The sequence below is a fragment of the Rhinolophus ferrumequinum genome, chromosome 11 (genome assembly GCF_004115265.2).
Source record: "Rhinolophus ferrumequinum isolate MPI-CBG mRhiFer1 chromosome 11, mRhiFer1_v1.p, whole genome shotgun sequence".
Lineage (NCBI taxonomy): Eukaryota > Metazoa > Chordata > Mammalia > Chiroptera > Rhinolophidae > Rhinolophus > Rhinolophus ferrumequinum.
This window is the reverse complement of record NC_046294.1, coordinates 49,703,138-49,718,145: the sequence shown is the minus strand read 5'-3', so window position 1 is coordinate 49,718,145 and position 15,008 is coordinate 49,703,138. Positions and strand designations below refer to the sequence as shown.

At 44.0% G+C, this 15,008-nt stretch overlaps 1 protein-coding gene across 1 annotated transcript in view; it reads right to left on the bottom strand.

The window, feature by feature from the left end:
• Positions 1–4,183: 4,183 nt before the first annotated feature.
• RNF169 (ring finger protein 169) overlaps positions 4,184–15,008 on the bottom strand; it is a 76,659-nt gene continuing 65,834 nt past the window's right edge. Inside the window, exons 5-6 of the mRNA XM_033120352.1 lie at positions 10,754–10,853; positions 4,184–10,288 (exon numbers count right to left, since the gene is read on the bottom strand). Of these exons, the coding sequence (XP_032976243.1) occupies positions 9,104–10,288; positions 10,754–10,853 (1,285 nt within the window). The 3' untranslated portion in view covers positions 4,184–9,103. The remainder of the gene's footprint in view (positions 10,289–10,753; positions 10,854–15,008) is intronic.

The window sequence follows — 15,008 nt, the reverse complement described above, 5'->3', positions numbered from 1 at the left end:
ACAACCTAAGTTGTAATTAAGGTGATAATAGAAATATAGTCTTGTAGCCACAGATCTAATAGAAGCATGGAGTATATGCCGTATTTCGAGCGTGAGACTCTTAGGACACAGAATATTTGCATACTGTCATACTCAACCACACTGTCTCACACCTGTGGCCAGTTCAGTATTTACCATACCAGACACATACACATATCCAGTTACACAGTCATATCTCACTCATTCACACAGGCACCTGGACAGGAGTGACTCACAGCGCACTCCAGTGCAGGGGCATATTGCTGACTCACCACCTTGGATCTCCTGGGGCCCCAAACTACCTTTCCTTGTCAGGAAGGAGAATCCACCCCAACTTTCATACTGTAAACCTCGCTAGTTTCCAGTTCTGGCGAAATGGACTGTTCCCTTCAGCCAGAAACAAAACACTATCAAACCATAGGCTCTCAGACCCAAGAGGCTCCTGGGAACATCCTATCCCAACCTCAAGGCAGGAAGCACCTGGCAAACTCCACAACAGACCATTAAGCTCCTGCTTGCACATCTCATGCCAGGGAGCTCGTTCCCTCCAAAGGCCTTCCCCTCCTTTGTTGGGAAAGCTATAGGACAGTTTTAGCCATTGGGCTAAGCTGGCTGCCTAAGTCCCTCGATAGTCCTAGCTCTGCTTTTTGGTCAAGAGTATCTCTCTCTCTGGCCAGCCGGGCCAACCCTTCACCGATAGGAAAACATCCTACAGAGGCTATCCTTATCCAGGACAAACACTTAAGTTTCTGTTATTCCACGCAGCATGCCATCTGAATAAATTGATTGCCTGTCCTAGACTTGGGTTTTCCCCTTACTCAGGATACCTAGATGCAGTACTCCAGCTGTGTCCAATGCACCAGACAGCAGCACTGCCCCCTCCCTTCTCTGGAAGGGACATTTTTATACAGCTGAACATTTTATTTGCCTCCTTATTCTTAAAACCAATGCATTATCCCTTTGGGTTTTATTAAGCCTTTATCTGCAGACTACTAATATCAGAACTGCTGTCCCTTTTTTATACTTGAAATTGACCTTTCATATCTGACGTAGGGTTTTTTACATTTCATCATCATAGCCTCAGCCTGGAGTTCCAGGCTGCCAGAATCATTCTGCATTCCTGATATTAATAATTTTCTCCATCTTGAAGGCTGTTTACAGAGTGTAGAGTTGGCCCCTTTACCCTCATGTAGAACCAAATCATGTCAGTGTAGACCTCGCAGGAAGGAAGCCCCTAGGAGGCTACACAGGGCCTCTGCTACTCATCTAGGAAGACCTAGGTAAGACCACATAGGAGCCGACGTTTCTTACTCATTGTCAGCCTCCGCTCAGGTAGTGTGTCCTTGAACTTGTCCTGAACTGAAGTGGGCTTTCCTTTTTTGTGACCCAGTCTCACATCGGGCATCATATTGCATTGTACTAAGAAATAACACCTCTGGTGCTCAGCCCAGGGCCTGAGTCCAGGAAGCACTCAGTAAGACTGAATGAATGTGTCGGCACAATGGGGAACAGTTCAGGCCCGCTGTCTTAAGAGGAGTACACAGCCGTGGCGAAGGCCAGTGCTGGGCGTGCTCGCACACGCACTACCTTGGCATTCCCTGAAAACCTCCACATTCGAATCAGTGAGATACAGCACTCCAACCCGCCTGCTGTTTTAAGGCAAAGTATCAGACTCTTCACTCCCCCACCCTCCCATACAGGTGAATTGTTGCATCTCTGGAAGGCATACATTTACCTGTTGTATCCAGTTCTTTTCTGTATCAGGAGTAATCCACACTGAGTCACATTCCCAGGGTTCAATTTTCACCCCCCTCTCTTAGTTGCTATGATATAGGGCAGTTCATTTAACCTTCCCAGTAGCACCCAGGGGGTTTTCAATTTCTGTGGGTCCTTCTGGTGTTTAAAAACAGTTGCTTGGTTTCCTGAGTTTTGTGCTTTTGAAGAGACGTGATCTAGTCCTCGTCTCAGTGAGTAAAGCCTCAGATTACGTTTGTCAAATGAACCAGAACTGTTAACTAATCAGGCCTTTAGGTGGTACCCACCCTCCCTGTTGCCAGGACAGTCACTCCCTCTCTCCAGGACGTCTGATCTGCCAATAGCTGCTTCGTTCCACCACCGCCCCCGCCCCCCCGCTGGTTCTCATGCAGAGCCCACTTCCTTCTCCATAAGCAGATGGAAAGCTGGCTGCCACACTCTTCTGAGCCTTCTCCAATCTTCTAACAAGAGGAAACCATTAGAAATAGTTTCTCCCACCACCGATTCTTCAAAAGTCTGTATTCGTTTTCCTAGTCATTTATCCAAGGTACCAGTGAGCGCCCCGGGAGAGCAGGACGTGGCCACAGAAGAATTGATTGAGATGCAGACGTGCCTCAGAATCCTTGCTACCTCTGATACCTCCCACCCTCAACGGAGGGTCATCTCTCCAGCCCTGTCAGGCCCAGTCTGGGAGAAAAGCCAATCCAGAAAGTAACTGGCACTACTGTTAGCCAAGGCCAGGGGAGGAAGACGGCACCACGCTGAGGCTGATCTGAGTCAGGGCAGCAGAAAAAGCAATCAGTGGCTTTGGAGTCAGAGGACCCAGCTTGCAGACAGTTAGGGCCAGTTCCCCACCTGTGAGGGCCACCCCTTTGACCGCACCAGATTGTAAGGGAATTAATGAGTGTGGTATGTAGAGCATTTTCTGTTACTTTACAGGCCAAGGGACAATCAAATTTCTGTTCTTATATGTGTGACTAGGTGCCTTGTTTCTTGCACATCATTTTAACAACCCTCCTTTGAAAGAGGTTGGGCCAGATGATTTCAAAGGTCCCTCAAGTGCTGGTTTACCATGTATGGCATGGACTCTTACATCAGTCCTTCAAATCAGTTTTACAAGTTTAGATGGAACAGGGATACATTTGTTCTCTGTTGGATGAGAAACTGACACCAAGAGGTTTTGATGAGACCCTGAGCAGTGGTTCCAAAGAAGGTATTTTTAAACCTCCGACATTCTGAGTACAGCGTAATGGGCAAGGACGTCATCCTGTACATTTGCTCTTCACTCAAACTCGTTCTTCATGCTATCATTAGAAGAATGGTTGGAAAGAACAGCTGTAAACGGGAAATAACTTAGAACTCAAAAGACACAGTCGTACACTATGGAAAGAAACCCCACCCCAGCTCATTTCTCCCGTCGTTCTGAATGCCGCAGCAAGACATTCCAACATGGGGCATTTCCCAGAGCAAAGAGCATCAAATACCAAACACACATGGTCTAAGCTCAGCCCAGATTTGCCCGAGATTCTGTAGAACAATCTTCTTCAGAAAGCTCTACAGGGATACGACTGTGACTAGAAACAGAACAATCGCTTTCAGGAGTTTGCTTTACGATGTTCTCAACGTGGGCCTCTCCTCAAGCAGGTAAACCCAGATTGAAGAATGCACTTTGGTACTGTTTGTATAAACAACACATCATCCCATTTGACTTCATGCCATTTCCTTTTCAGCAGAAGCATCCCTGACAGGGCATGCCCTGTACTGAGTCCTCTGTCAAAATGCTCTTTATGATAAGTGTGGGTGGAGGTGGCCAACACTGGCAGGCAACAAGGACCCAGGCCCCTTCTCCAATTCTAATTGGGTGAATAAAATCAATATATAACCCATTTGCTATTTCTAGGTGGCAGGGGAAAGGGCCCTACAAACAACTGTGTCTGTATAGAGAACTGAAAGGAAGCAGCACATCAAGTTCTCCTCCCCAAAATCCATTAGTTGGCATTTAAGATAACCATCTTTTCCTTGCAGTTATCCATTCTCTCATTAGGACTTTAAGTGTTTGTTCTGCTGGAGGCTAAGGGTTAAATCCACTGGGGGAGAGCCCCTGCTCCCATTGGTGGCACAGCTTGGAGGGTGGGCAGGGCCAGCAGGGGAGAATCTGACAGCTGCCATCTGGAGCCAGGGCCCAAAAGCTCCTCTTGAGCTCTAACTGCTTCATCTGTGAGGAGTGCGTTGCCTGTTTTTACCCCTTATTAGAGGAAAGGAAAATGAGCAAGCCTGGCCTTACCTTGGCTTTGTCCCACCTAGTTCTTAAGACACCAGAAAAGGTAGGGAGGGAGCCTGCTCCACGTTTGAGCTTGCCTCCCACACTTACTGACAAGACGTTAAGGAAGCATTTACTCACAAAGCAAAGTGTGTAAATATTTTTCTTAGGAAGAAAAAAGAATACTGATAATACATAGAACAATGTGCACATAGTCTTGGCACTTTTCCTTCATCCAATTTAACCAATCTCTAAACGGGTGACCTCTGTATATCTCTAAGTTTCTTTTTCTGTAGAACAATCTTCTTCAGAAAGTTACAGTGAATAATAATCATGTAAAAGATTCATTTCTGGATCATCTTTGGAGAAAAATCTATTCTGCAGCCTCTTTCCCTAGAATCCCCCTCCCCCGCAAAAAGCAGACCCACTTTTTCCTTGAGTCCCAAGAATTTATAAGCAACTAGCTTCACTTCTAAAAACCAGGCCAAAAGACCACTCTACAGGTTGAAGGAAAAGGCTGGCCAATAAAGATTTAAGTCCCTAAGGAGTTCTTGATTTTCAAAGAAAAATGAAGGGCTGGGTGGGTTTTAACACTTGGTAGTTAAAATGAGTATTCCAATCAAAATATATCACTTCCCAAGATTTCACATTCACATTGCTCACGCTCTAGGGGTTTCCCCAACCTGGGTGTGTATTCAGGGGACACAGGTACATTTTTATTCTAATTGAAAAAAATCAGGAAGAAAAGCCATTGAAACAAAAAGCCTCCTAAATCATTTGGGTGTCCCCCTCATTATTAAACTGGGTGTGTGTGTGTAACTTAAAGGACTATTCATTTAGACCCTAGAAAACTATAGTGAAAAACAGGGCACAGGGCATTGAACATCAAGTTCCTAATTTCTTAAAAAAGAAGGGCAGCAAGGGGGAGAATTTGACTTAGATGATTTCTATGCCCGTTGCAGCTATATAACATTTTGTGATTATGATCCAGCCTTCAGTTTTTCTTTCCTTCCTCTCCCGCTGCCTTCCATCTCAATGAAAAGCCAGGCAGGAAAAAGGAAAGGAGTCCCAGGTTGCTACCGGCTCGGTTGAGAGGTCTGACTTGGGGAAGCAGTGGGGAGGCTACAGAGTTGAGATGTGGGCCTCCCCTGACCATACGGGTGACCCACAACCTGCCTCATTTCTTGGGGCTTCTGCTAAAAGCAGCTCCTGAAGAGATCTTACTATCCTATCACCACTGGAGTTTGAAAGAATTCATTTTCCTCTGGTAAACTTACTTAGGAAATGGAGAGCGGCATTGCAATCAAATTGACACACTGACGGGATATCTAACACGTTCGAGGCGGCCTGCTCGGTGCTGGACAGGACCTCGAACGGGACCACCCAAGATCATCGCTAAGTGGCCTTTCCTAAGACTGTGAACACACCCTCCAGCAACATATACATTCAAATACATTCCATGGGACATTGAGCTCCACAAGAGCCAGACTGTCCTTTCCATGTCCGTATCTCCACGACCCCGCATAAGGTTGGCACAAGTTCGAAGCTCAGGAAATGTCTGTCAAATGGAACAGAAAGGACGAACAGCACAGCCTTCGGTCATCGGCTTCACCAGTCAAGCACAGTGGCAGCTTCCCACTTGAGTCAGTTTGTCATCATACAGCAATTCATTAAGCAGCTTTAATCTCTTAAGGGCATTTTTCTTTTAGGGAAAATGGACAAAAAACACAGAGAGAAGGCATTCACCACCGGTGCTCCCTCCGGGCAAAAATTTAAAAATTAAAATAAGAAAAATAAATGAAGCCACTTACAAAAGGTTTTCCTGGGAAGCCTCAGCCAAGAAGAATTAACCTTATAAAAAGAGGTAATTCTATGAAAAGGGCCAGGGGCTGCTTACATACTCCCCTGATTTGACACCAACCCAACAGGCCCAGATGACTTCTTCCAGCAGATACAATTGGCGGAGTCATGAACCTGTTCCCCAAGCGTCTTCCCACCCTATGGATAAGGGCTGAGAATCCCCCCTCTCAGGGCACCACATTTCTTAGGTTTCTCATCAGAATGACCTCCATCCTCCAACCTCTCATAACTTCTCCTTTAATAAGAAAAAACAAAGAATGCATACACAGAAGGAACAGAGTTAGTAGGACATGGGAAATTTGTGTGGTGAATCGGATTCCAATGATTTGTGAGAAATACATTTGTTTTGTTAAATAGTGCATCTCTCATTCTAGCTCAGAAACTCTCCCCATCATTCTATTTTCCTTCCTTGTCTCCTTTCTTCAAAGAATTCATGTCAACAACTCCATTTGTGACCAACTTCACAATCAAGCGACAAGAGAGGGACATTTTTCAGAAAGAAAAAGTGTTCAGGTTTTAGTTATTAAGTGTGGGGAGAAGCGTCTTAAAATACAGATAATACCTTAGTGGTTTTTTCCTCCCCCAAAGCCAAGCAGATTAAAGATTAAGCCTCCTCCTCTTCAACCTAAACTGCTCTGCCTATGTCTGAAGGACTACTGCTCAGCTGGAAGTTTGGAGAACAACTGTCAATGCCGCTGTGGGCATCACAGCAGGTGCAAGGGGGAAAGGCAGCAAGCTGAAGCCAGAGTTTGGAATATACGCTTTAACAAGAAGCAGCTTTTCACTCTGCACCTGTAGCTACTGCTATGCAATTTCTTAAAATGAAAGTATTACTTTGGGGAAATATTTAAAATATATATCTTTTCTATTAAAAATATTTATCTTTTTTTCCATAAACAAAAATCAGTTCCAACTGAAAAGTGTGTTTTTTTTCAAATTATTGGAGATATAGAAAAAGGTGGCAAGTGGAAAAATAAATGTCTTTGCTACTACCACTGAGACTAGCCTCCCAGTACTATTTACTAAGATCGAAAAGGAATGGTATGAAATGGCAGTAACTGATGTTTTCTCTAAGGGCATTTATATTATAAGTCACCCTCTCCGTCCTCTGCAGACCAGTGCCAACCCTTCCATCTCGGCACCACTATGCCCTCCAACAGCCTTTAGAGGGCATATGTTGCTGGTAGGACTAGAACTGAAGTGGTGCGAATATGAAGTAAGGAGACTGATGTATGTTTTTCAAACATACATCTGCATGTGTGCACGCACAGACACAGAGAACACAGAATACATACATTCAGGTGAGTGACACTCCCCACCAAAGCAGTCACTAAGGAGGTTCCACGGATCTCAATGATCACTACAATGCTTACGACTTCTCTGGAACTTCTCTCTCGGAACTGTTTAGGAGCTGCCAAAAAAAATGGCTCTGACCACTTCATACCTGCACCTCATTTATGACTCCAAACCCTCTTATTAACCTACCTTCTCTTCTAGAGGCTTCACATAGCGTCTGGCTAGTTTAAAGTTCTCCTAGAACCCCAAAAGATTAAAGATTTGCTCAGAGAAGGGAGGTAAATCTCCTGAGAAGAAGCAGAAGAAGGGAAGGAGTAAATCCCTAGTGACCCTGATCAGTGAGTCATTGTTCTGGATCTCGGCTTCTGTCTTAATAAGAGGAAGAAGTTGGAATTGATGACCATTAAGGTCCCTTCCAGTTCTAACGTTTTAGGAGTCTATGCTTCTAGACTTTGAGGGCAGTTTCAGAAATATTTTCACCAATGGCAATATCATTGGAAAAACTATACAGTATCACCTGCTGGGGGCCGCTCGAGGGGGACAACACACACTGGGCTATATAAGCTCTGAAAGGTTTGTTAAAATGCCAGTCACAGGACTTTATAGTAACAGCTTGTACATGCACAGGGAATGCCAGCCCATCTGAGACTCCCGATAATCAAACCTTAATCCCTATTCTCAATGAGCCCAGACGGGCAGAAGCACCAAGCACCACCAGGGGTGCAAAAGACACATGGTGTCAGCTGCTAAGGAAAATAAACCCCAAAGGGCCATGGGACTGAATTTACCAGCTGCATCCAGCTAGATACCTTGTTTCCATAGTACGGAGTTCCAGCACTGTTCTTGCCTGACTTCTGGGCTAAATTTTTGGATTTTAGATCAACATTGCAGATAACCCTTGGCCATGTGGAGAGTAACAATGATTTCCAACTGTCCTTTATCTCAGAGGGTGGAATCCCCAGGAAAACAAAAGGCTATAAACTGTGGGGGTGACGATAAATGTACAGTATTATGACTATACTTCCAGTCCATCTCAATTATCTGCAGGTAGATTCTGCACGATAGGTTCTCAATGACTAGCCGGCTTTCCCCAGGCTCCGCTGGCACGCCCTTGGGTTGCAGTCCATTACGGCAACCTGTCCGTGTGGAAAAGCCATGGGATCTGTTGTCAGGAGACCCGGCGGTGAGTTCGGGCTGTGCCACTTAGCACATGAGAAAATCTAAACATCTGCACTGCAGTTTCATCATCTAAAAACAGGGCTCATCCCACTTACATCTTCGGTCCCCTGGGAAGATCAAATTAAACAATGGCTGTGAGTATGGTCTGTCAACTATATAGCATTAATCAAATGTTATTTTTTAAACAGGAAATGTAAGTTAACTTTTGTAGAAGCATAAACTCAACTGATTTCATTAGATATATTTACTTGTGGCAAGGATAAGGAGAAGGGGGAACATAACCTTTCTGGATCTGCCGGAGAACTAGACTGGTCCACTTCTTTGAAAAAGATGAAACTCATTTTTATCTGCAAGGCTGATTTAAAAAAACACACCCGGTTGAAAGAAGTCAGGAGGCCCACCAGTTTGAGAAGGTATCCATCCCCTCTTCCCGCCACCATTTCTAACCCTTGCCATCGTGCTCCTGAGTCTCGTTCCAGGTGGGTGCTGCCAGGTGTGGCCCAGAAGCCCTCAGGCATGGGTCACTTAGCGGGTGGGGAGGACTCCTGGCCTGGGTCCCAGGGAGGCAGAGGAGGTTTCCTCAGATACAGCCCACGAATGCCCTGGCACCTCTCAGAACCACATAAGACAGTGTTTTGCCTTTCAAAGAAACCCAAAGTGAGAACACTCAGCTCTTCAGGATAAGTGATCAAGCCCAAAGACATCTTAAAAATAGGTAACACTATTCATTGGGTGCTACTTGGCCCCGGCCATGCTGCTGGACCGTAAGAGATACTGATCCACGCTTCCTTTCCGCCGGCTCACAGTCCGCCTCTCATTGTCAAACATGCGCTGCAGCTGCAGAGCCAGCCGGCGGTCCTCTTCCTCCTGCTGCAGTTTCTGCTCCATCTCCCGCAGCGCCGGGTCTGCTGGGGCCAGACCCCCCTCCCCGCTGCTCTGCCGCAGTTTCTTAAGGGAGCCATTTTGTTCCAAGTGCTTGGTCTTACAGTGTCTTTTCCGGCCCCGACGCAAGGAGGGCAGAGGCTCTTCACCGAGGTTGTCGGTCAGAACACCATTCGGTAGATCAAAATGATTGGCTGTCTTCAGCTGTTTCCTTGTTTTGAGGACCCCACCCAAAACATTATTTTTGGGTAGCACTGAATTAACTGTCGAGGCTTTCGTGGCTGTGCTTATGCAGGTTTTGTCTAACTTGGCATCTGGGGTTGACCCTGACCCTTCAAACTGCTCTCTCTCCACAGAAGGCCCACTGGCTCCCACTTTGAGTTCTGAAGAACAGCAGGTTTCCAATGGGATCTCAGTGCTCCTTTTACTATCACTGCCCTGTTCTGCTTTCGTTTGGCTGACAGAGGGGAAATAATCCAGGTCAGCGGGGGTGGGTGCAGTGTACTCAGAGAGTACATGCCCACTGGACAGTTTTGTATTTGAAGCCAGAAGTGGCTTCTCCTTGCTAGAATGCGTAACTTCAGAGACCAGCAAGTCTTCCCCTGTTTCTGGAGCCAGGGAGGTGAGGGTGGCTTTCGAAAGGGTTTTTTTGATCTGCCGCTCCTGAAAGATCTGTTCCCACTTTTTGAGGATCCGAGGACTGGCCTCATAAGAAGTCTGCTTCTGTAGGCTCCTGTTCAGGTTGCGGGGTGTCGACTTGATGATGAGCGGGCTTAGCACGCGGCCATCGGGGAGTCTCTTGGGAGGAGTACATGGTGAGCAGACAATGGGCTTGAAATGGTTGAGTTCTTCGGAAATGCTGTCATTGCTCTCAGGGCTGATGGAGCGCTCCGGCTTATGCAGGGAGGCCAGGGACGAGAGGGAGCTGAAGGGCAGGCGCTTTTCAACGGTTAAGTCGGGGGCAGAGAGGCAACGGTTGTTTTGAGTGGACAGGAGGACACCAATGATGGGGTTGGAGGATGGGGTTATAGTTGTGACCTAAAAGAGATTGAAAAGATTATACGCACGTGTGTGTGTGTGTGTGTGTGTGTGTGTGTGTGTGTGTGTCTTCATAATTCCTTCAGAATGGTATAGGGAATAGGGAGGGGAAGGGGAAGAAAAGGGATATAGGGTGATGTTGACCTAAGAAATAGGGGAAATCCCTAACCTAGAATGTACACCATTGACAGAAATTCTTACGCATTTGAAACAATTAATAAAACTGAAAATCTATAGGAAAAAAACTCACCTGGAACTTTTGAAAATGTTCTTCTGCAAACCCTCATGCCACCCATCTGACTAATTCCAACTCTCTTCCTTCACATGTGTTTGTACAGTTCTGCAGCATAGCTGGCCTGCCTGGGACCCATTCCACCTCATCTTGTCTGGATGGTTTCTTTAGTGGCCCTGGGCAGGAGGTCATGGGACGGACAGAGAGCCCCAGAAGCCTGCATGTGACTATACCTTGGCTTTGCTGGCTGGGGCTGCTCTGAGTCTGCTCTTTGCTCTGTCCTGGGCAGTGTCACTGCAGCTCTGACTCCTTTCCACCTTGGAATTTAGGTTCCTAAAAAAGAATAAATAAAAGACCAATAGTCAAAAGTAGCCCAGGTGTGAGCTAAGGGGGGGAAAACCAATCTCTTCTGCGCTTTCAAAGCCACACACCGAGAAAGACAATTCCCTTGGGCAACTACAATAGAAAATGAGTTAATTTATTAACAAAACACATTCTAAGAACAAATCCTGTCAAATGAGAGAGTTCTCCACAGGGGGACATTTGGTTTAAGCCTTTGTTTCCAAACTAGATCTGCTTAAATGACACAAGACCAACTGCAGTTTTGCTCATGCTTTGAGAGATGGAGGGACACTTCCCTTCCTTAATAGGGTGGATACAGTGTTAAATCACCTTTGGAAACAACAGGGTTTTTTTTTTCCTTCAAATGTCTCCCCAAACAATCTAAATCAGCCATGAAACAAGTATTTAAGTACTTACAAAATGCACAGCAGTGCACTAGATTTTTATGTAGGGAGTCAAAATTCAATGTAGTCTCTCCCTTAATCCATTACATTTGAGCTTCCAAAGGCCTAAATCCTGGTGATTTAAGAGATTTCAAGAACACATGATTTGTTTTGCCTTATGCGTGCATGACATTGTGACTTTATAACCCAAACCGACTCCCACAGTACATGTGTTCTAACCTTAATCTTACTGGGTAAGAATTAGGTGCAGTTGGCTGTCACCTGCCCCACAGGCTGGAAGCAGGAATTCCTGGTTATCCTATTACTCACCTCTGTTTTCTACTCCTGAACTCTTGCTTAATACCCGTGTCGTGTATTCTCACCAAAATAGTGCTTTTGCAAAGGCTTGCAACTGATCTATACCTGTGTTGCAACTCTATTCAACAAGCATTTATCCTCCACTTTCTATATGCCAGTCACTGATGAGTACTGTCTAGGCACTGGAAACACAGAGAAGAGCGTCTGGGTTTTTCAAGGAATCAGAGTCCATTGAGGCACACAAATAAATAATTCAACACAACACAGTGAAAAGGTACAACACAAAAAGTGTGCCTAGAAGACAGATTGGCATAAAAGAGGGAGTTGGTAATTACCTGGGATGGAATGAGAGCAGGGGTGAAAAAGCCCTTCTGTGGCATTGGTATTGTGAAGGATAAATAAGAATTTGCCAGAAGTCAAGGTGGACACATAGCCATGCATATGATCGCAAACAGAAGTTACTTCCTCGAATAGTTCTAGCATATTTAGCTTTGGAATGGAATACATCATATCTACTTTTTTGTAGCAAAGGACTTTTAAAGGATTGGCTCAGAGAAAACTTATAAAGGAGAAAGTGGTGGCCAACCTACATCACCTGTCTGCATTTTACCAAGGAAATTCAACACCGAGCCTAAACAAATAATGTGAGCGTTGTAATATCTAGTGGGAGGTGCACGCTGGAGCAGGTAGGAAACTTCAGTATCACCTGACAAAGGTAGCTGCTTAGAAGTCAGGCTGGTTTGTATTTTCCCTAGAATAGTACTGATATCCAGTTGCATTCCCAGAACTCACACGAACTCTCAGTGGAGTAAGCCACCCAGAAGTGAACTGGATGGCAGATTAAAATGCTGGGGTGAATAACATATACTTTGGGTCAAGAGGAACGGATCAAGCTGAAAGAGACAGCACTATTATTTCAAATACATGGTTTGTTTGACATGATCCCATGGGAGAAACAAGTGGATCCTTAGAGGAAAAGATTTTCTGATCAACCTAAGAAAAAAACTTCGTAACTTTCAATGTCAGAGCAGTTCACTGATAGCTGCCTTGGGAGGCATGGAGATCCATGGCGTTAGAGGTGTTCAAACTAAGGCTGGATCTATACTCTAAGGTCTAAACATTCCACAAGAATTAGCTTAATATAATTTTAACAAACAGGCTACGATCCATTTTGTCAGCAGTAACAGAATCAAATTTAAAGACATTGGCAACATGCCCTAGGTATCAGATGCACACATGACAACCACCTTTTGCTGGGGAGAACCTCTGCATATACCCCCTAACTCCACTATGGTGAAAGACAAGGCCCAGGAAGGAAACCCACACTTACAGCACTCAAGCACAACAAAGACACCAAAGTCATTTCTGATGAGCTAAAATCTCTTTGGTGAACCTGTAAGGCTGAAACTGTCATTGTCTCCTCTATTCATTTAGTCACCAGATTTTACTGAGCACCAACTCTGTGCAAAGCACTAGAGCCAGACTGATGAGACAATAATCCCGACCCACAGGAGCATCCAGTCACCGAGGTCCACTGCACCACAGCGCTCAGGTGCTACAGGAGAGCTACACTCTCCTGAGTTTTCCTCTAAGAGTTCTAGATACCCTGTTTCCCCGAAAATAAGACCTACCTGGACAATCAGTTATCATGTGTCTTCTAGAGCAAAAATTAATAGAAGACCCGGTATTATATTATATTAATTATATTATATTATATTATAATTATATTATATTGTAATTATATTACACCCAGTCTTATATTATAGGAAAATAAGATTGGGTCTTATATTAATTTTTGCTCCAAAAGACGCATTAGAGCCGATTGTCCGACTAGGTCTTATTTTCGGGGAAACACAGTAGTTTTCATGCTTATTTTTAAGTATCTGATCCAATTTGACTTAATTTTTGTATATGGTGGGAGAAACTTTATTCTTTGGCATGTGGATATCCAGCTGTCCAGCACCATCGGCAGAGAGACTATTCTTTGTCCTACTGAATTGTCTTGGCACTCTTACCGAAAATCAACTGACCACAGATATACAAGTTTATTTCTGGACTCTCAATTCTATTCCAAAGATTGATATATCTACTCTTGTTTCAGTACCACACTCTTTTGATTGCTATAGCTTTGCAGTAAGTTTTGAAATCAGAAAGCACGAGTCCTCCACCTTTGCTCTTTTTCAATATTGGTTTGGCTATTTGGGATCCACTGCAATTCCACATGTGAATTTTAGTATCAGCTTTTCATTTCTGTAAAAAAGTGGATTGTAATTTGAATAGGTATTGATAGCAATGAATCTGTAAAACAAGTTGGGGAGTACCGCCATCATAACAATATTACATCTTCTAATCCATGAGCACAGAAGGTCTTTCCCTTTATTTAGGTCTTCTTTAATTTCTTTCAATAATGTTTTCTAGTTTTCAGTGCACAAGCCTTACACCACCTTGGTTAAATTTATTCATAACTATTCTATTCTTTTTGATGCTATTGCAAATGGAATTGCTTTCCTAACTACATTTTCAGATTGTTCACTGTTAGTGCATAGAAATTCAACTGATTTTTGTGTGGTGATCTTATATCCTGCAACTTTGCTAATTTATTAGTTCTAATAGTTTTTTTCATGAATTCTTTAGGATTTCCTATGAATAATATGTCAACTGTGAATAGACATAATTTTACTTCTTTCTTTGCAAACTGGATGGTTTTTCTTTATTTCCAGCTTAACTGCGATATAACTGACATATAATATTCTGTAAGTTTAAGGTTATTTTCTTTGTGGTTGCCTTGGGGGTTGATTACAATTAACATCTTAATTTACAACAATCTATTTCAAATTAATAGCAACTCAATTTCAATAGCATACAAAAACTTTGATCCTATATAACTCCTTCCCCTCACTGCGTTATCCTCACATGAACAGTTACAAAATCATGAATGTGAAAATACTGTATAAACCATAAACACAACATACAGATATTATTGTAGTATTTGGTCACGTTAAGAGGCTTCAAAATGCTGGCTGAGAAGAGTCAACAGCAGTGAACTTGATAATGTTCTTAGCGGACTGAAAGAGCTCAAACAATACCTTCGCTAAAAAATAGGGGAAGTGGGGGTGGCCATTTAGCTCAGCTGGTTAGAGCGCTGTGCTCATAACACCAAGGCTGCCGGTTCAATCCCCGCACGAGCCGCTGTAAGCTGCGCCCTCCACAACTAGGTAGAAACAACTACGTGACTTGGAGCTGATGGGTCCTGGAAAAACACACTTAAAAAATAAATAAATAAATAAATAAATAAATAAATAAATAAATAAATAAATAAAGTTAAAAAAAAATAGGGGAAGTAACTCCCCTGCATCTTGTACACACCAATTTCTGTATCCTCAAACCCTAACACAGTGCCTGGCACACAGTGGATATATTTAATAAATTTCTTATAAATTAATCA